This window comes from Chanos chanos, chromosome 13 (assembly GCF_902362185.1).
Source record: "Chanos chanos chromosome 13, fChaCha1.1, whole genome shotgun sequence".
NCBI classification, from domain to species: Eukaryota; Metazoa; Chordata; class Actinopteri; order Gonorynchiformes; family Chanidae; genus Chanos; species Chanos chanos.
This window is the reverse complement of record NC_044507.1, coordinates 8,122,174-8,142,810: the sequence shown is the minus strand read 5'-3', so window position 1 is coordinate 8,142,810 and position 20,637 is coordinate 8,122,174. Positions and strand designations below refer to the sequence as shown.

Below are 20,637 nucleotides of genomic sequence, written 5' to 3'. Positions count from 1 at the left end.
TTGTTTTGTTGTACTTGTTGTTTTGAACGGTAATAAAAAAAAAAAAAGTTTCTTTATTTGCACTGTTTTTGTTTGGTTTTTTTTTTTTCCTCAGTGATTTGAAAGAGCTTAGCAAGCGAAGAGAGTCCTGTCTTTTCTCTGAACCCCGTCACGAAGCACTTTGAAAAGTAAGCGTAAAAATGTATACGGTTTTACAAACTGTCTTAATACTGTCTTTAATTTTGCTCTCTGTCTTATCTCCTCTCCACCCTGTTTTTCTCATTTTCTTCACTGTGAAATCTGTAAATAGTTTGGTGTTGCGTGTCTGTGTTTGTGAGACAGGCAGTCACTGATAAGTGTACAGTTTTAAGATAAAGTTTTACTAATCATGACTGCTAAATTCAATTTGATAAAAAAAAAAATATATATATATATATATGTATATATATATATATATATATATATGCTCAGTGTTTAACTATGCAGCAAATTTTAGCTCTTGCCTCAAGCTCTCTCTCCACCTCGCTGGTGCCCAGGAGAGGGGGCTGCAGTGCCCACTGTGCCAGGATAAGCTGGTATTGTGATGCGTGGAGGAGGTGGCAGAGTAGTGGCAAATCTCTGGGGAAAAGGTTAAAATGATCCTGCAGTATAAATCTGTAGGCTAGTTTTTCAGCATGGGCCGTGAATGTGCTCTGCTGACTGGTTTTTTCCCCATTCAGATCTGAAAGGCAGAGAACGCTATATAAAGTATATATAGCCAGTTGTAACGTTCATTGAATAATATATCCCTCTTACTGAATAATGACTAACACTGATTGAAAGTTGAACGGTGACTACGTTTGTTCATGCACTTCTCTTCTCTTGCAGGTCTTGCGGTTTTTTTTATCTACACGTCTTGGTTTTGTTCTTCTCCTCTCTACCTCCTTCTCTCTCCATCCTGGAAGTACGTGAAAGTGAATAGGAAGGAGGGATGAGGGACGTGCGAGAGATGGTGAGGGAGGGAGGGAGGGTGGCGGCCGGTTGTGGTGCTCCTGTCTCGACCACGGGTATTCTTGGGTTGATAATACAGATGTGGCTGTTATTGCTTGAGAATACGCGTAGCTGAGTGGAAGCCATCTTCTTCGGTCGGCTGATGTCGCAGGATTAAAAGAGAAAGAAAGAGAAAAATAGTTCAAAAAAAAAGAGGAAAGACATCAGTGTCATCTTTTTCTTCATGGTGGGTGAGTACTATGCCTAACACCCCCCCCCCCCACACACACACACACAGACACACACACTCACATTTGTTACAAGGCAGCCAGAATATCCTCACGTGTTTTTTCTAGTGGGCATTTGAAATCCTGTGGGCTGAGTTTTTAAGGACCAAGACCTGGTCAGCACAATGCCTGACTACCTATACGGGAAAGCAGTGGGTTTGATACAGGATGCTGGAAATGACGACCCTGCTGTGCTGCTCAAGCCCTTACAGAGTCAGCTGAAAGTGACCTTGTCTGCAGAAAGCTACTTTAACTTTATTGCATTATTGTATTGAAAAGTTACCATATATATTGTTACAATGTAAAATGTGCATTTTTAGAAAAAAAAACCCAGCATTTTTAGTACATTAATTGATATGACTTGTTCAGTAAGCGATGTCTATGCACCGTGATAGGGTAATTAGTGTCCAATAATGCCTGTCAGTACAAGGCAGATGATGCTCATAACATTCTATGCACATAATTTTATAACAGACCCAATTTAATGGAAATATCATCATTCTAAATATGCAGGTATTTCAGAGGCATAAAAAAAGCAGGTGACTACATAGACACAGTGGGATGCCTTCAAGTTTTTAGCTGGAGTTGCTTGGCTGGCTTCTTTTTTTTTTTTTGAAGTGCAGCTTTCATTTATTGTGTTGTGTACATAGCCATTAAGAGTGTACACATGTGTGACAGTGGGATAAATGATCCCGTTTTTGTGAGTTGGAAGTAAGTAGTTATCATGGAGATTTGGAGAGCAGTGTAATTACATTGTCATAATTAATGGGGTGTAATATGATTATCCAAATCCCCCCAATACACAGTGAATGGATTCAGCAGCTCAGCCATGTGTGCGTGTGTCTCTGTGTGTGTGTGTGTGTGTGTGTGTGTGTGAGAGAGAGAGAGAGAGAGAGAGAGAGAGAGAGAGAGAGAGAGAGAGGGAGAGAGAGAGAGAGCAGATTTCAAAAAAGGATTTCCTACAGCAAAAATTCAAAAAAGAATTTTCTACAGCAGAATTCAAAAAAGGATTTCCTACAGAAACTCTTTCTCTGTCTGTCTGTCTGTCTCTCTCTCTCTCTCTCTCTCTCTGTGTATGTGTGTGTGTGTGTGCATGATATAGGTAGTATGTAGGCTGTCAGAGGTGTAGATCAGGCACTGCATTTAAATAACTCTTACCATCAGGTAACTCTTAACCTCTCTAAAACAAACCACTTACCACACATGTTTACATCATATATATTGACATTGCTGCTTTAAAATCTATGATACAGTTTATTAGACGGATTCTGATTTGGCGTTTGCTGTCAAGTTCACTAGTGAATAAATATGCTTATTTTGTTTGACGCTCTGCAGTCACTACAGGCTTCACAATGGAGCTGTCACGCATGTGTGTGTGTGTGTGTGTGTATGTGTCTGTAGTTATGTGCTATAATAGTTGTAACCAGGTCCTAGTTTGTTCAGGCAGTGTACTGTTGAGGTCTGTCACTAACATTTCCTGCTTTAGTTTTTCTGCTAAACCAAGTTGGTAATAAACTTGGTCATGGTTTTTAATGGCCCTGTACAGCACATCTAAGATTAAAATAAGATCTGGTTTCATCAGGTTCTTCACACAGTCTCTGTGCAGCTTTTACATAGGTTTTCAGCTGCTTTCACATAGCCTTTACATAGCTTTACAAAGCAATATAGGCACTTTTTACATGGCCTTTAGAATGTATTTACACACCCTGTACACAGCCTTTAGAGTGCCTGTACACAGCCTTAAGACTGTTTTTATACTGCTCTCAGATTACGTCTAGATGGTTTTAAAACAGTATTAACACTGTCTGTACCCTGTCCTATGAGGCCCTCAGGCAGGCGTCAGCATTGTGAAAAGAACACCTCTGATTGATAATGTGATGATACCTCCAATTACCTTTCTGCACTGCTGTGTGCGTAAGTGTGTGTGTGTGTCTGTGTGTCTGTGTGTGTGTGTGTGTGAGTGTTTGTCTTATGTTTTCTGACAGAGACTGGAGAGCAGAAGGCCAGAGAAAATCATGACTGTTATTGCCATGGTAATCACTGTCTGTCATCAGCGAGCCACTTTGTACCTTTTCACACACTCTATGTCTAGATGTTTATTGGCAGTAGCACAGAAGTGTGTGTGTGTGTGTATGTGCGTGTGTATGTGTGTACACGTGTGTGTGTGTGTGTGTGTATGTGTATGTATGCATGCATATCCTTACAGATAAACAGATAAGAGTAAATAAATAAATAAATAAATGACGATCACATGCATAGCTCTGGGTGCTTGGCAACTGAATCCCTTGGTTGCTAGGGCAACAGTTGCTGCAGAATGGGAGGTGATTGGCAACTGTGACAATGAGGAGGGAATGACATTTGACCCCTCTTTACTGAGATAGAGAGGTAGAAGTGGGGGGTGGCAAAGGAGAACAGAGAGCAAGAGAGAGAGAGCAAAAAGAGAAAAAAACAGAGAGAGACGGAGAGAGAGCGAGACAGAGAAAGAGAGAGAGAGAGGAGCGGAGGAAAACAATCATATAAATATTCATTTGATGCATCCACTCTTCTCACCTCTCCCACTCTTTGGCTGGAGTCAATACATGCTCTCTCTGTCTCTCTCTTTCTCTCTCCCTGTCTCTCTCTCTCTCCCTCCCTCTCCCTGTCTCTCTCTCTCTCCCTCCCTCTCCCTCTCTCTCTCTCTCTCTCCCTCCCTCTCTCTCCCTGTCTCCCTCCCTCTCCCTCTCTCTCTCTCTCTCTCTCTCTCTTTCCCTCCCTCTCTCTCTTTCTGTCTCTCTCTCTCTCTCTCTCTCTCTCTCTGTATGTATGTATGTATAAACTAATAAGTATATAAAGAATAGTTCTGTAATTGCTCTGTAATTTGCCTTAATTAGCATAGAGATGTGTTCACAGGTCTATGACAGAATTTAGAGAGAGATGGAGGAGGACAGACTCCGTTCGTAAGGCTGTAAGCCACATGCTCGTGTATGTATGAACTGCACGCTGTATGCACATGCATGTATTCATGTATGTATGAGTACCTCTCTCACTGCGGTTGTAAGCATCACTTTACGGTTGTTTTGTTTTGTAAAGATATTTGAAAGACTTGAAATGAAATAGGACGTGTAGGATATGAAATGTTACTCCATCTTGTGACCTCTCTTTTCAAATGACACATCAAGGGCTTTTCATTATAACACAATTATGCTACTGCATCATTCATATTGCTTTGTATTATGAGTGATAGAAAACTCAGATGTTTATGTGGGGATTAAGACCATATTTTACCTGAAAACAGGAATAGCAGTGAAGATTACCTTTACACAGTACCGCGCAGATCAATATAAGCCTATATACATTCATGTATTAATAACTGTTGTTGTTTTCTGATAGAGACAGATACAGGAGCAAAAGAGAGAAATTGTCTTGAAAAAATGATTATCATCACCTGGAGTTTACAACATTCTTTTCATAGCTCAGACTGAAATTTGGTTCATTTGGTTAAAAAATATAAATGAATGATGGTTCACTTAAATTAATAGAATTTCAAAGTGTTTTTGACTCATTGAACAGAAGCAGATTTATCTTTATTTGTGCTATATGTACAAGTATCATCATTAAAGTCACGCCTGGACATGAAAATAAGGAGTTTATTACACCTCTAAATATGTGTTTGCTTGTGTACATGACTGTTGATGTGCCAGCCCATACTCTGTTGGTGCCTTAAGACTGTGCTTTTAGCCTGTAGAATTATGTAGCATACTGTATTCTTTTGGAGTGCATTCCATTGTCACCAGTGTAAACCGATTTTGTGGAAATGACAACGTCACTACATGACGCTACAATATGAAATCATGGTTTTCAGTCGGACAGTCAAAAACCACCAAGGCGATGAGACACAGCTGGAGATTTTTACTTTACTCAGCATTCTTTGCACTGTGCTCACAACAGAGCCATCTACTGGTCACCATCAGAATTACAGCTCAGTTCAGGTTTATTAGTTCTGCTTTAGGCAACATGAGGACACGTTTCACTGTGTGCAAACTGACTTATATTTCTTATCGTTCTGACTGCTTTCAGTCAATAAAAGAGAAGACATCTGTCTTACATATTATCTTAAGGCTGTTGTTTATCCTCTTTGTAAGTTTATATATTTATAGTATGTGTTGTTGTAGTAACCATTTTGATGAAATGTGCTTTAGGAGGACCCTGAATGAGTGAACAAAGGCATCTTTAAGTAGTAGGACTTTACCCAGAAAATAATTTTTGTTTTCTTTTCTTTTGTTTTCCTTTCTTTTTGATTCTTTTCTTTTCATTTCTTTTCTTTTTTCTATTCTTTTCTTTTCTTTTTGATGAAATTTAGTTGCCATTGATGCAGTTACTTTTTGTACAACATTTACTGTTTTACCGAACATTTTCTGTGTGCCCTTGTCATTTTTCCTCTGGGCTTGTCACTGGCTGAGTTTGGTGACTGACACTGATGACAAAAAAATATTTCCTTCTCCTGTTTCTAGGAATTGCTCAACCTCTGGACCTGACCAATTCAGTCATTAGTATCTACGTTAGCTTCTAAACAAATATAATCAGGCTTTCTTTCAGTGCGTTGGAAGCGGTAAGCTGCTTTTCTCTTGCTCCATCACCAGACCCAGTTCCACTGAAATTCCTAATGTTTAAACAAAACTGAATATACATTCTGCTCGTGTATGAATGTGGCATAGAACATAACTTGGCAATAAAGACATAGAGCGATCCCAAATGATGGAAATACCTGTGAGGGCCACATATACTGCACAAACTCAGCGCATTGTCACCGTGTCTACAATATGTCCCATTATTCTGTCACTCTGTGTGCCACTGTGTGGAATACCAGGCAGGGCATGGCTGAAACAATGTCGCCAAAAACCTCTCCCACTTCACCAATTCACAATAGGGCGAGTATATTTTTGTGTGTGTGTGTGTGTGTGTGGAATGATTGCTTTATGTGACGTTTTATGTTTAACATTCAGTGCTGATTCATTGTTTAGCAGTGGTTCTAATTCAAGAACTTTTCAGTCTTTTCAGTGGACAAGGATAGGACAAGGTACAGTGCTTTTTTCCCAGAACTGTCCTAACATCAGACATTGACGGTATTAACAATGAGCCTGCCTTATCTGAGAATACGTCACAGATCCTCTAAGACATGCCTGAGGCATTGTATGTGGTTTCTTACGTTACGTTACGTTACATTTCTTCGATGTGAAACCTGATAGGTATGTGTGGAGTTTCCTTCACCGTGATGTGGTGATGACATCTTGGCAAACAATGAAAAGCTGTACTTCAGTTCAGCCATCCCACAAAGACAATACCAACGTATCCTCTGAAAAGACTGGGGCATATTCAGGTTCAAATCATTTTACGGAAACAGTTTAAACAGTTTAACCCATTCTGAGGTTACACTTAACCTAAATCTGTGACAAAACCACAAACACCAACACTCTTTTCGAGAGCTCATACCTATCTCAGCCAGACCGTCAAAGTGTCATTTAACAGGATGACACTGATAATATGCTTTAATAAGCTCTTTATGATGCAAAAAAGGCAGTCTCTCGTATTCATCGCTGAAGCAGTAAAAGGACCAGCGATCACTGAAATCGATATTATATCGATATAATTAGCCCACACAATGATTTGCTAACTGAGCAGCAGAAAAATCTTGCACGTAGGCTACTAATTTAAGTCACGCCTCACGAACCTCCGAAACAGACTGTTACGACAGTCGATTAACAATACAGTATGATTATGTCAGTGGTGTTCTTTCGTCACTTCAGAGTTACTTTGAGGTGACAATAAAACCATTTAGTTCGTGCAATTACTCAGATAAATTGTGACGGTGAATGTCACTACATCTGCAAGTTTCTCCCGTGTTGAAAGAATTCGTGAGAGTTTCCATTGCAAAAGTTATCCACAGACTCTTCAAAACCCCAGACTTTCAATGCCTTCTTACACTGACGCTTTCTGTTTTAATGCCAGCCTTCCTTTGACTGCTCTCCCTCCGGACATGGTGATAGCTTGCAGGTCATGCAACTGCAATCCCCAGATGCCATTCTCTTAATGCTGCTGGTGACCAGCTGAACTCAACCAAGATTGTGCATATTTTTCCAAGTCGCTCCTCTCCAGTCTTTGCTCCGGTCTGTTAGGAGAAGGAGGAGTGGCCTAGTGGGCCTAATGGTTTAGGGATGGGTGTCTCTGCTGGCGTCACCAGCTCGCGAAAATACCCAGTCAAAAGAGGTGAAAAGACTTGGGTTCTGCTTTATGGTGCGGCTATTACTAACTATAAAGGAAATAAATAGAGTTTGGATGCAGTGGATGGGTGCAACTGTATGAGACTCGACTCGGGTAATGGTCTAGGGGATCGAGCTTTTGGCGACACAGCTAGTAGGCACCGCTTGCTAGCTGAGAAGCTAAGTTTCTAAAGTAAAGAAAGAAGACGGCAGCAAAACAGGGGCTTGGGCTTCTTACACACACTTATGCGACTGATATCAGGTAGTTGTACAATGGCTTTGAAACAGAAGCATGTGTGTGAACTGCTAGCACTAATTTACGCTGGTAACAAGTTACATAGCTGTATTACATAAATGTTATGACCGCAACACGACCTTTTTTCCAGCTGGTTGCTGAGTCTCGTTCAGTGTTCAATACTTAGCAGATCAGCTAATGCGAATATTCGCAATTGCACGTTAAACCTTAACTTATTTTTTGTGGCAGCCGGATAGTTTAGTGCATTAGTGCAATGTTCTAAAAAATCTTGTGTATTTCACGCGTTGCTTGACTTTTCGCAGCGTCTGATGCTTTATCACGCGCCGCTGAGAACAAGGGACGCAAGAGCTTGATATGTATTATGAGTGATGCCTATATAATTTCCGGCTTAATAGATGAGCACAACCGTGTTTTATTATCCTATGGCTTATTAGTGCTACTGTAATATTGTTCAGTTTGTTTTGTGATTATTCCCATTGATGATGAGAATGTTCCGGGATCCAGGATCCGTGTCTCTGTCCTGAGGCAGACATGCCACGCATCCCATCGTAGTGGAGGGTAGTGCGGTGAGAGCCGCAGTGTCATACCAGTTACCCTTATCATAGTTACGTCTATGGCCGCAACACAGTGCCGCGGTGCAGGGCGCTATGATCTGCTGCCTCCACACATGCAAACACTCTTAAACGAAAGAACAACCTGTTCTGGAAATTCCAGCTCTGGAAGTCTATGGGGCTCATACAGGAGCCATTCAGTATTAGTGAACAGTCCGGTCTTTCTCTGGTGACATGAAAAAGTTCAAGCATGCATGAATAGCAAGAAGGCGAATTCCTTTAAGACTTCTCTTGTAATTTTGCAACGGGGAAAATACACAGCATCTTACGGGTGACTTGATTTTTTTTTTCAGACAGTGCGATTTTTGACATTGTTGCAGATTCAGTATAGGAAGTGCAGTGTGTTGCAACGACAGAGAATGTTTTGATTATTGTAAACAGAAAGAATGTATCATTCTGAAGTGCGATGCAATATAGGACGTCTTGAATGCATGTGATAAACGCCAGAATGCCTTTACATTATCACTCTACCGGCAATCATATAAAGCTTGGCCGTTTTGCCATCTTAATCACTGCTCTGTTGTTGCACTAATGTCAGATGTCAGCACTGGGTCAATTTTTTTTTTCTTGCAGACTCCATGTGTCGTGGCATTTTGGATTTTGTTGAGTTGCACATTGTACTGTTTGAAAAAGGGTCAGATCCATGGCCTTCGCCCAGACTTTAGCAAGCGGTCACGCACTGCGTTATGGGGAAATACACTTGTCATAATCCATCTTCTGGGAAATGTTCTATATCTATGTGCAATACCAGATATAGAAGCAACATTCCTCATATTTTTCTAATTAGGCCCATTTGAAACTCAGTTACCATTACAGACCGCAAATCGTCCCAGTCTAGTTTGACTTTCTCAGAGATACTTTCAGGGGCAATGTGTTTTAGATCACTGAATACCGAGGCTGCAGTGAGACCAGACCTCCACGGGGTTCTGTCGGACACTGACCCCAACGACTGATTACGTGTAGACTCTGACGTACACCCACTGTGTCTGTGTGTGTGTGTGTGTGTGTGTGTGAGTGAGTGTGTGATCATTTTCTGTCTCTTTAGCTGTGGGTCCTTTATCTCCTTTTTGTGATCATCCACAAACAAGCACACTTCCTCTTCATTTCCCCCCTGTCATACAGTTTAAAGAGAACCCTTTCTTTCTTTCTTTCTTTCTTTCTTTGCCTCTCTCTGCCTACTTCATGTTTGAGCTCCCTGCAGCCCTTGCTACATCCAGTCAATCCGCTTCGCTGTTAATGCTGATCTGTTGTTTTCTGTTTGGGGATTTTTTTTTTGGGAAGCTCTATGCAGCGGCACGTGATCCTCTTTTTCATTTGCACGAGTTTCGTCTTTTTCTCTCGGAACCGCGCGCATACCAAAATGACGTGTTTCTAAAGAGCGGGTGTGTCTGTCTCCTGCTCCTGTGGTATATTTTTCTGTTTTGTCCTTTCTCATTTAAAACATTGATCTGCTCCTTCCTTCAGTATTCAAGGCTGGTTTACTCATGACTTGTCCCAATAGTGTGTGTGTGTGTGTGTGTGTGTATGTGTGAGCTTTGTTTATAATGTGCATGGGTTTGTTGATGTATGTTTGTGTATGTTTATGTGTGTGTGTGTGTGTGTCTGAACTTGCAGGTGAGTGATGGAGATTAGAGAATTGTGTGTGGTGACTGGAAGCTTTGTGACTTTCCAGCTGCTCTTCTCTGGAGTCAGTCCGGTGCTCTCCTCCACGTTTACGCAGGGCTATAGCCGTCTGCCTCCAACCAAACTCAATGAGTGGAACTCCAGGTAATACACACGCACGCACATAAACACGCAAACAACAGTAGACTTGTTACCATGGTGGTGCCTTATCTTTCTCAGATTAGTAAAGAAGAGAAAAAGTTAGGCTTTGATTAAACAGAGTGATTTTTGGCTATGTTGAGTAACTGATGATGTGTACTACTGTGCTTGTCAACGTCTCCCGCCTACTTTGAGATTACAGTTAGAGATATGATGACAGCACAATATCCCCTTAAAAGATTGTACCGCTGCTAATTATTGGTTATTCGTTCTTTTTCATTTTGTTTTGGTTCTTTTTGTGATGAGTTTTAGTAGACCTCTTTTTAAATTGTGTCAGGACAGTGCAAAAGGTTTTTTTTTTTATTTGAATTTCGTAAAAACTTTGTAACTGAACGTTTATGACTCTGAACGTCTAAACCCAAACCTTCAGAGAAGTAACTGCTGTGCTCTGAGTTAGTGCTTGAGTTGTCGTCATAGAAACGCAACACTCTGCTGGCTCCATGAGAGAATCCAGTGATTCTTATGAGAGACTGAGATATGGCATTGTTCTCCTTCTGGGTTCTCTTCATGGTGCAGTTCAGAGTTGTGATGTAAAAAGTGTACTGGTGCTATATAAGGATGTGGTGCAAAAATACAATGAAGTCACATTTTAAAGGTTTAGAACAGAAACGTCATATTTTAAAGGTTTAGAACAGAAAAGTCATATTTTAAAGACTTGGTAGAGAAAACTAAAAGCGTGATGTCAAGCTTGAGTGTACTTGAAACCATGAATGGTTATACATGAATGGTTTGATGTGTTTGGTCAATATTGAATTCATATTCTTGTATCAACCACTGAACTTTTCAGCATTTTATGGGTCTTTATCTGAGCCTTTAATTAGAATCCAGGAAGTTGTTATGTAATGTGCACTATAGAGGTATACTGCACAGGTGTATGATCTCATGGGTGCACTTCCCTTCTTAGATCAACTGAACCAAATGTGACTGTTTAAAATCATGTGGCTTTAGAGAAGTGATTTCGTATTCAACACAAAACAGCAGCAGCAGATGACTCTGTGTGTGTGTGTATGTGTGTGTGTTTGTGTATGTGTATGTGTGTGTGTGTGTGTAGGGGAGAGACAGAACAGTACACAACACAGCAGGCCTCAGACAACTCTGAACTGCACAGATAAGAAATCCAAAGGTCTGTGCTTCCTAAACTGCATTGATAGGGTCCATACAAACACACGCACACGCAGGCACACACCACGCACACACACACACACCACGCACACACACACACACCATGCAGGGTCATGCACTAAAGTGCCCCTGTCCCCAGGTCACTCCAGGTCACGTCAACCACAGACAACAAAATTCTCTCAGAGTGTAAACAGTTTCATTGAAATGGCTATCAGTGAGGACATAGGACACTAATGTATCCTGGTCTGTTGGGTCAGCGTAAAGACATCGTAGTTTAAAGAAGTAATGGCTCTGTCAACTTGAATGCATCTCTGTTTGTTTAAAGGTTGGTGTCCACTATCCACGCGCTGATAGTGGGACTCTTCTGTCTCTACATCCTGTGGTACGATGATGCAGTGAATGAAGACCCAGTCTGGTAAGAGAGACCCAAGCCTGTTTATCAGACTGTGAAGAATGGTTAAAGACTAAAGCAGTGTGGATTCTGACAACAGGACCCTGAGCTTGTGTATATCTCTCTGTTTGCAGAATGTTTGTCTCATTACTGTATGTCCTCTTGTCTTTATTGTTGTTGTGTTTTTTTTTTTTTCTTCTTTTTTTTCTTTTTTTTTTTTTGGTCTTCTATCCCTGTTTTTCTTTTTCTGCCTGCTGCCCGTCTGGTCTTTGCATCCTGAGAAAGAAGAATGGTAATTTGTTCACCTTCCTCTCCACCCTCCATCTCTTTAGTTTCTCTAACTCTTCTTCCCTCTCTCGTTTCCCCTGCGTCTTGTGTTGCACTTCTCTATTATTAGTGGGAAGCTAGTCAATATTGCCATCTCATTTGTTCTGCCAGTCGTTCCCTCTTTTTTCCTCTCTTTCTCTCCCTCTCTCACTTTCACACATACACACACAAATGCCCCCTGCAACTCTCTCTCTCTCTCCCTCCCTCTCTCTATCCATACCTCTCTTTCTCTTTCTGTCTCTCTCTCTCTCACTCTCTTTCTCTCTCTCTCTCTCTCTGTCTCTCTCTCTCTCCCTCCCTCCCTCCCTCCCTCTCCCTCTCTCTCTCTCTCTCCCTCCCTCTCTCTATCCATACCTCTCTTTCTCTTTCTGTCTCTCTCTCTCTCTCCCTCCCTCCCTCTCTCTCTCTCTCTCTCTCCCTCCCTCTCTCTATCCATACCTCTCTTTCTCTTTCTGTCTCTCTCTATCCATACCTCTCTTTCTCTTTCTGTCTCTCTCTCTCTCTCTCTCTCTCTCTCTCTCCCTCTCTCTCTCTGCCCAGATTGAGAATCTTGCTTGTCCATCTGTCCTTTATTCTGTCTTTTTTCCTCTCTCTCATTCCTGCCAACAAGGCGCCTTTTCATGAGAAACAACAGCTACCCAGTCTCTCTCTCTCTCTCTCTCTCTCTCGCTCTCTCTCGCTCTCTCTCTCTCTCTTTTTCTCTCTTTCTTTCTCTTTCTCTCTCTTTATTTCTCCCCTTCTCCCCCCCCCCCCCCCCCCCCCCCCCCCCCCCGCCCTACGCCTCCTCTGATCAATCCCTCACTCTCATTGTCTGTCTGTCTCTCATGGTCAGCAGTGCTGAAGATGTGAAGGAGGGGGGGGGTGAGATTTCCCACCTTTTCTCTCCTGTCGTTTTCCATTCCGTTCGGCTTCTGAGCTTGTCATGGTCTCGCTATTGTGCTTTGCAGCTTTTCTGGTGCTATTCAGACTGGCGCGCTTTCTAGCTAACCATCCTTTTTTTTTTTTTTATGTGGTCTTTGTTGTGTGGAGTGGTTCTTATTTAATCAGCACTGGGGTTTTTTTTTTTTTTTCAGAGCAGTAGATGTACTTCTTTTCTATAATCCCCATTGTCTGTGTATTTCAGTTCATGTTTTCTTTTTTTTTCCCCATTTTGTACAGATTCACCATTTCTCCTACTTCACCCTCTTTTCCTCCCTCCTTCTATTCAGTCTGTTGCTACGGTGACCTCGCTAATTCCTATCTCAGCCTTAGCTTTTCTGTTGCAACACTCTGAGGTAAAAAAAACAAAAAAAAAAACAACAACGGTAATGCTAATTCTATAAAGAATTTAATTGCATTTTTACACTATAAAAATATGACCTTGAACCAAACACTTTATTTTACAGCTTTATCCTTCCATGGTTTGTCTGTACTTATATACATTTGAATTTGTCAAATCACTGGAATAAAGTTCTCACTACCAGTGCAGCGTCTGAGCCTGTTGTTTATGTCACTGGCCAGGCACTTAAGTCATGACTGGGTTATCAGAATTCGGGCAAAGTTGACAGTACCTATCTTGGGTGTGTTGGTCCAAAGTGATGGTTGATTAACTGTGTACGCCCAGAGAACCTTTGGACTTTGTTAAGGTCCTTAGACTCCAGATTTTTTCTGAATTGACTGTTACTCAATGAGGAATTACTCAGTTATGAGGAAGAAGATTAGAAAAATATGGTGGTTTAGGGACACAGAAAGCTGTAACTGTGGGATTTGTGGGCTGGTTTAGCGGCTTTCTGTGTCTATGTTTCAGACCGCCAGTACTAACTCAGAATGTCAGAAACATACAATAAAAAAGCCAATCCGCATTGTTCTTGGGAATAAGATCATTGAGAATTTTGTGATTTTTTTTTTAGATTGCTAATCCCCTCTGAAATGCGCTGAGAATTTTGTGAGATTAGAACTCTATTCTGCACCAGTCTGGGGACCCAGAGTAGTGGCCCTGGTTAAAGGACTGTCTCACAGTGCGGAGGTGTGCTCTGTTTCTGCACTTCAGGGTTTGAATCCCAGCAGTGCCACATTTCTGACTGTGGTTTGGAGCCTGTTCTATTGCTTTACATGTATTGGGGGAAACATGTCCAAGCCCCAGTCGTTTCATCATAAGTGACTACCACGTGAGGTCGAGACATAGATGGTGGCTGACGAGCTCTCCAAACTTTCCTAGATCTCATCCTGGCGCTTCATTTGTGGAGTAATGAAAAGAACACTAAATGAAGCTAGTTCGCTGTGACCTGTGTCAGGAGGGAAAAGGTTTGGAAGTCTCACAAACTTTAAAAAAAACTTTGGGTGCGGCGCCCTTAAGATATTGCAAGTTCAGAGCTCAGCGGAGCTGTAATTGCAGGGAAGCAGACTCAGGGTGGTGGAATTTGGTGTCTTGGTCAGGAGCGTTGGCTGTTTTGTTGGGTGTGCTTTGGGGTGCAGTTATAATTTGATGATGGGTGCTAGGGTTAGAGAAGCTGGAAGCCAATGAGCAGGTGCTTCAATGGGGGGGGTGCGTCGGTGAAGGTGAGAGAAGTAACCAAGCTAAAAGTGTCTAGTTTCACTGAGCGCCCGTTCTACCTGCACACAGCTGCCAGCAGAGCGTGTATCTGTTACAGGATCACTTTACTGTCGCATGACCACGCATGCACACTCACACGTTCAGAATAACAGTAACGTTGATATGCCTTTGGGCTTGGTTGTTTGTGTGTAAGTGGAGGACATTATACTCTAACCTCTAGTCCAAAGGAAGAATGTTACCTTATCTCTGTTTGTGTAAGGATCAAAAAGGGTACATCTCTCACCTATAAAAGCCACCTACGAGTACAGACTACAACAGAAATTCATATATTCAGAATATCAGAATATTACAGAAATTCAGAATATTCCATGTACTGAACACTACCAGGCGCTGTTATCGCTCTCAACTGCAGACTGTTACAAACATTCACAGTCATGGCCCACCACACATGCTCAAAAGCACAGAGTGCTACACACACTCGCGACTACAGACCTCACCAAACAGTCAAAACGCAGACCATGTCTTACATTTACAATTACACACAACTGCATTTATACCTTCGGGCCCCTCTTTACTTTCCATCCAAGCGTACAGCACAGAGCTAAAGATTTAGCGAAAGGATATTTCCTCGAGCCAGTGCCAAAGAGCTGACAGACTGTTTTATGCTCCTTGTTCTTTTTCTCGTTGAGAACACGTTATGAAATAATGCATTCTTTCATTCGTTTCTCAGTTTCAGAGACTTTAATCAGATCATGTTTTGCCATCGATTCCACACTTTTTAATTAATTAATTAATTAATTAATTTATTTTTGTGGTCCTGATCTCAAGGAATTAGTAGTGCGCATGAGGAAATACTTCTCACTCCACTGGTTACATAGCCCGAAGACACACACACACACACACTTAAGCACACCTCTCTCTCTCTCTTTGTACTTAGTTGCGTTGTGGGATGCTTTATATAGTTGTTGTGGGTTTTCTGGTTCGGTAACTGTCTAGTAGCCGTAAGAGCTATGCAACAGTCTTGCAATGCAGTGTTTAATGTGATGTCGCGCTGAAGCAGTTGCAAGAATTCTGCCTTGGCTTTATTTGTTTGTGTCGATGTTATTTTGCAGTAGTGTTAGCAGAGCTCATATTGGTGTCTGTGATCATTTCTGGTGGTTTTCTCACATTCTGAAGCTGTTTTTCTGTTGTTTTTGTTATTGTATTTGTTTAGGGGAGACCCAAACCTAGTGAAGCTCAATGTGGCCATCACGTGTGGGTACCTTCTCTATGGTGAGTAGTGTTTTCCTCTCTCTTTGAGGATGTTTACATTTCCCGGAAAAAACACAGTTGTTGAAAAGGGACTGAGTAGGAGTGAATATCCCCCTCGGGGGGGGGGGGGGGGGGGGGGGGGGGGGGCCTGTACCATTATGAACAGCAGGGGGTGACTGTTCAGCATGTTCTCTTTTGCTGTCTCTCTCTCAGACCTGTTGCTGCTGGCCCTGAACTGGAGCACGATGGGAGACGGCTTTTTCGTGTGTCACCACTTGGCGGCGCTTTACGCATATGGATATGTGCTGGTACATCTTAACGTTTTATATTCTGGCTAGAGAAATACATTTACATGTATTTCACGGTAAATTGTTGTGGCATGACCAGTGGGACAATACTGTGTACTTAAAGAAGCAAGTTATTGAAATCACTTCTAAATTAAACTTAACTCTGTTTTTTTTTTTTTTTTTTTTATCATTACAGACTTACGGACTGCTTCCATACTTTGCAAATTTCCGCCTCATTTCAGAGTTATCAACACCATTTGTCAACCAGAGGTACAGTATCAGCGTCTTTTTTTTTCCACAGTGTCTGCTCCATTAATGGTACATTTACATTTATTCATGTAGCAGATGCTTTTATCCAAAACCATTTTCATATGAGGATAAAATACAATCCTAGCGTGTAGCCGTTAAGAAGCTAGCTGTGGTCTACGTGCCACGGATCAGTTCAGCGATTGTGAGAATAGCTGAAGGAAATAAAAGGCTGACCTACACACAAAGACAGGTAGAAACAGTGCTAATGAACAGGGGCCCACAAAAGTGCAAGAGACTAAAATTATAAACAGAACTACACTGTAAAATAGCATAACATTCAATGTAAAATATCTCAGAAGTAGGTAATACCTGCCATGGAGGTCAAGAAATCTTTATCAAAAAAAAAAGCGCACAGGTCAGCATAAGCATCAGCAGAGAATGCTGACAAAGGTGTGCTAGGTGATATATGTCATAAAGAGACAAAAGCACAACCACGCTGGAACATAGGTCATTTGAGCTATCAGTCAGTAGATGAGGGGTTGAGTGTAAGGGAATGCGTTTGCTCACAGATGCTTTGCCTTATCTGTACATTCATTGTCGTTCATATATTTATTCTCTCTCTCTGTCTCTACTCTCTCTCTCTAGGTGGTTTTTTGAGGCCCTGTCCTATCCACGTTCACACCACTTAGTGGTGGCCAACGGTGTTGCCATGGCGATAGTGTTTTTCCTGGTTCGCATTGCGGTCATGCCGCCATACTGGGCGCGGGTGTTTGCCACTTTCGGCACTCCAGAGTTCGAGCGGCTGGGTTTGAGCGCTCAGGTCGCCTGGATTGTCTCCTGTGTGTGTCTAGACGTCCTCAATACCGTCTGGATGTACAAAATCGCACGAGGCTGCTACAAAGTCATTACCGGCAAAGGACACAAGCCGAAAGGGGCCAAGTCGTCCAACCACACCAACAACCACACAGACTGAGCCCAGCTGAGGGACGGAGGAGCGGGGACGCAGAGGGGGTGACCCAGGGCATTGTGACTGAGGTGGAGGAAAGCATTTACCGCGATTAAGGAAACACAACCACTTCACGGTGGCATTACTGTCCCTTACACATTCACACGCTCACGCGCTCCTGGAGATCAGGACGATGCCGAGCCAGTTCAGTTGTTTGTGTGTGTGTGTGTGTGTGTGTGTGTGTGTAAGATATGACTGTAAAGGTTATTTTTGGTCTCTCAGATACTTGGATGCCCTGTATGACAATAGAAGAGAGACAATAGAATTTTTTTTTTTTTTTTGTTGGTCCAGTCTCTACTCAAGCACACTGAAAGCACAGTCCAGTGAAGTGCCTGAAACACAGTCAGAAGCAATAGAACAGGGACAGATATCCAAAGCAATGGTACCATTTTTCCCCATCCCATCCCAACCCCCCCTAGGGAGGCCCTCCCCATTTTCCCCTGTCAGTCACCCTTCACATGCCCTGTGCGCTCTAACATAGCCATAGCTAATGGACTTCCTGTGTTGAGATAGCGACCATGTGACTTCGCTGACACCATGGTGCCTTTGAATTTGGAGAACAGCCCTTAAGCCCCTTGTGCTTTAGGCCCCTCCCCTTTCAGCCATGACTTCTCTCAGCCCCTCCCCCTTTCAGCTGCATCTCATTTCAGCCCATCACCTTTGGTGATTTCTGCTTTTGGTTTGTCCTCCTTCAGCTCCTCTCCCTCTCTCCCTCTCTCTCTCTCCCTCTCCCTCTCCCTCTTTCTCTCTCTCTCTCTCTCTCTCTCTCTTTCCCTCTCTCTCTCTCTCTCTCTCTCTCTCTCTCTCTGTTCTCACCTACTCTGATGATGCTTCTCAGATCACCACTGGTAAACTTCCCAGTGGTTGGCAGATTTCCTCCACTGATGATCAGTACTAGTCTATTGGTGCAAGGTGCCTCAGATCGCTGGATTGAAGAATGCAAAACCACAAAACATTTTCCATTTTGTCTCTGGACTTAAATTTCCACTTTTCCTTTGTTGAATCTGAGGAATAGACAGAGACTCGTCTTAACTTCACTCTACATTCACAACCCTGTCTGTGCCTGGATGCCTCTAATCCATCCAGTGTTGATTGTTCTGGTCTACCTCTCCCACTTTTATAGAAACTATATCTTTTCCTGTGGCAAAAATGGACGTGGCAGGTTCTTTTTTTTTTTTTTTTTTTTTTTGCATTGTCTCAGGTTTTGAGAAGTGGTTCTGCTGTAATCTGTAGCCCAGAGGTTTTAAGATTGACAACCTACAGTGCCTAGACTATATCTACAATGTTTTAACACAAAAGTACACGTAGAGCACAGCAACTTTTCACAAGAACCCTTCTCTTTGTCATTATGTCTGTGAATCGTTACTCATAACAGTAAGGTACTGTTCATCTGGCTCTGTCTAAAGGTACTTTCGTTTTCACCTGTGTCTGCTATACGAATGCCACACAATGCTATAACCAACACTGAGAGTTATTATGATAATATTGGTCTGACTGGTTTTACAAGACATGTCTCACTGTACAGCATCTCTGCTCACTGACTCACCTGGTTTCATTTGTTTAATGTAAAAACTGCGAGAATGATTCGCCTCTGCTCTCTGCGGTCTTGTCTGGTGTTCTCCAGTCTTTGGGTACCCCACTGCCTTCTCACATGAGCCTTCGTAAGAGCATCTGAGGAACTTGGAGTCGCGATGTTCTTACAAGACTTGAGATAAAAACAAAAGCCTTTTTTCAAAGTGAGATTTTTGAATGTATTTCTTTTTTTTCAGCTCTTTTTTTTTTAAAAAAAAAAGAAAAACTCCCACTGGTTCTTCTTGTTTTCTTTCTTTTTTTTTTTTTAAAACAGTTGAGCTTTCACATCCAGCGGAGCGTTTTCTCTCTTTGACTTCTAATCTGGGCTTAATCACTGTTGGAACCAAGAGTGTACACATTCTGTCTTTTTTTTTTTTTCTCCCCACTTTTTTCCCCTCTGTGTTCACTTGGAATGTATTTGGGTTGTCAGTGAGGTATGTGAGGGACCCTTCACGAGAAAAAAAAAACAAAAAAACCCCACACAAACGTTAAAGCTTCCTTTCCTGACTACCGAGTGGCAGAAAATCCGAAGTGTTGAGTGGTTTCACTCACAGAATATGAATTTGTGAGCATTTCATTGTCTTTTTCAATGTCTCAGTCCATGTTACTCATCTGTTTGTCCCAAGAGGTACTGAACTCCAGCCAAGTATTACAAAGAGTGTATCCCACAAATTTTGGGGCCAGTATTTTTTTTTTCGTTTTTTTCTTCAGTATCAGGTAGTGCTCCAAAATATGTGTGTGCATGTGTGGGTGTGTTTGAAAATAGCATTTGAGCACTCAGTTTGGTATTTGGAGGAAGGGCTCATGGCAGCCCTCTGATTGAATGGTTGTGGAAAGGTATAGTTTTGCCTTAGCGTCACAAGTACCAATAACCAAATGTTTTAACATGTTATGAATAAAAGCTGTGAAAAGATAGGAGAGGTGGCGGGTGGGGGGTGGGGGGGGTCTTGTATGTTGTGGAGTTGAGATATGACTGCCGGGTCGTGTGTCTGTGTATTCGGTCTTTGACACCAGCGGTTTGTTGCAGGTTGTGGTTTTGTTAAATGGCAGAGTGAATAAGTTGGAGCCTTTGAGGTGGAGTTATGTCTCTGGTCGCTCTAGCACGATATTTTAAGCACAAACTTCACTTCCCAGTTTGTCCGAGAATAAACCCTCAGTGTGTTTAAGTTTAAAGTGTAAATCACTGACTCCTTTGATGAACAGCGATGAGTCACGGTTGGCAAAAAAATAAAGACGTGACCCCTGTGCCGCTTTGGAAAATCTAGAATGTTCTATGGCCCAGGATATTTGTGAACAAATCTAGGATGTTTAGCTCAGGATATGTTTGGACAACCTTTGTAACAGTAAGTATTTAATATGAGGTAAACGACTACGCTGTTTGGAAGATGTGTGTTGAGGCAGGTCGGGCTATTTCAGTTCAGAGCTGATCAAAAGGTTTTTAAAGAGACTCGAGCCATGTAACCATACCAGGATCTGATTGTTACCTGTAATGTAAGTGCTGTCATTGAGATCTCTGCAGCTCCACTGACCCTAACACGTGCGGATAGCCTGGTTTTGGGAGACATCTTATTGTACTTGTGTAACTATAGAAAATTATTGACAATGCAAACCAAGCCCACTTTGCTATGTGAGCGTTTAATGCACAAAAAAAAGTCAACGTGGACTTACTACAGTATTCTGTGTTAATCAGTCCTGTGCCCTTATTCAGTCATCTCATCTGTATTGAAGCAGAAGTTGTAG

General features: G+C 42.0%; 1 protein-coding gene across 3 annotated transcripts; it reads left to right on the top strand.

The window, feature by feature from the left end:
- Positions 1–7,504: 7,504 nt before the first annotated feature.
- On the top strand, positions 7,505–18,036 carry tlcd4b (TLC domain containing 4b). Of its 3 annotated transcripts, none has more exons than XM_030790667.1 (7): positions 7,505–7,733; positions 9,953–10,105; positions 11,607–11,696; positions 15,746–15,804; positions 15,997–16,091; positions 16,267–16,340; positions 16,965–18,036. In XM_030790667.1, exons 2-7 carry the CDS (start codon positions 9,960–9,962, stop codon positions 17,290–17,292), a joined length of 792 nt encoding a protein of 263 aa, XP_030646527.1. In that variant the 5' UTR covers positions 7,505–7,733; positions 9,953–9,959; the 3' UTR covers positions 17,293–18,036. The 3 variants fall into 3 exon arrangements, with proteins under 3 accessions (XP_030646527.1, XP_030646528.1, XP_030646529.1); XM_030790668.1 differs by having other exon boundaries at positions 7,505–7,736; XM_030790669.1 differs by lacking the exons at positions 7,505–7,733; positions 9,953–10,105 and having other exon boundaries at positions 11,611–11,696; positions 15,745–15,804.
- Positions 18,037–20,637: the final 2,601 nt, after the last annotated feature.

Coding starts and splice junctions, on each gene's coding strand:
- tlcd4b (XM_030790667.1), top strand. CDS start 9,960: ATGGAGATTAGAGAATTGTGTGTGGTGACTGGAAGCTTTGTGACTTTC. Junction 15,805..15,996: donor GTGTGGGTACCTTCTCTATG/GTGAGTAGTGTT, acceptor TCTCTCTCTCAG/ACCTGTTGCTGCTGGCCCTG. Junction 16,341..16,964: donor ACACCATTTGTCAACCAGAG/GTACAGTATCAG, acceptor CTCTCTCTCTAG/GTGGTTTTTTGAGGCCCTGT.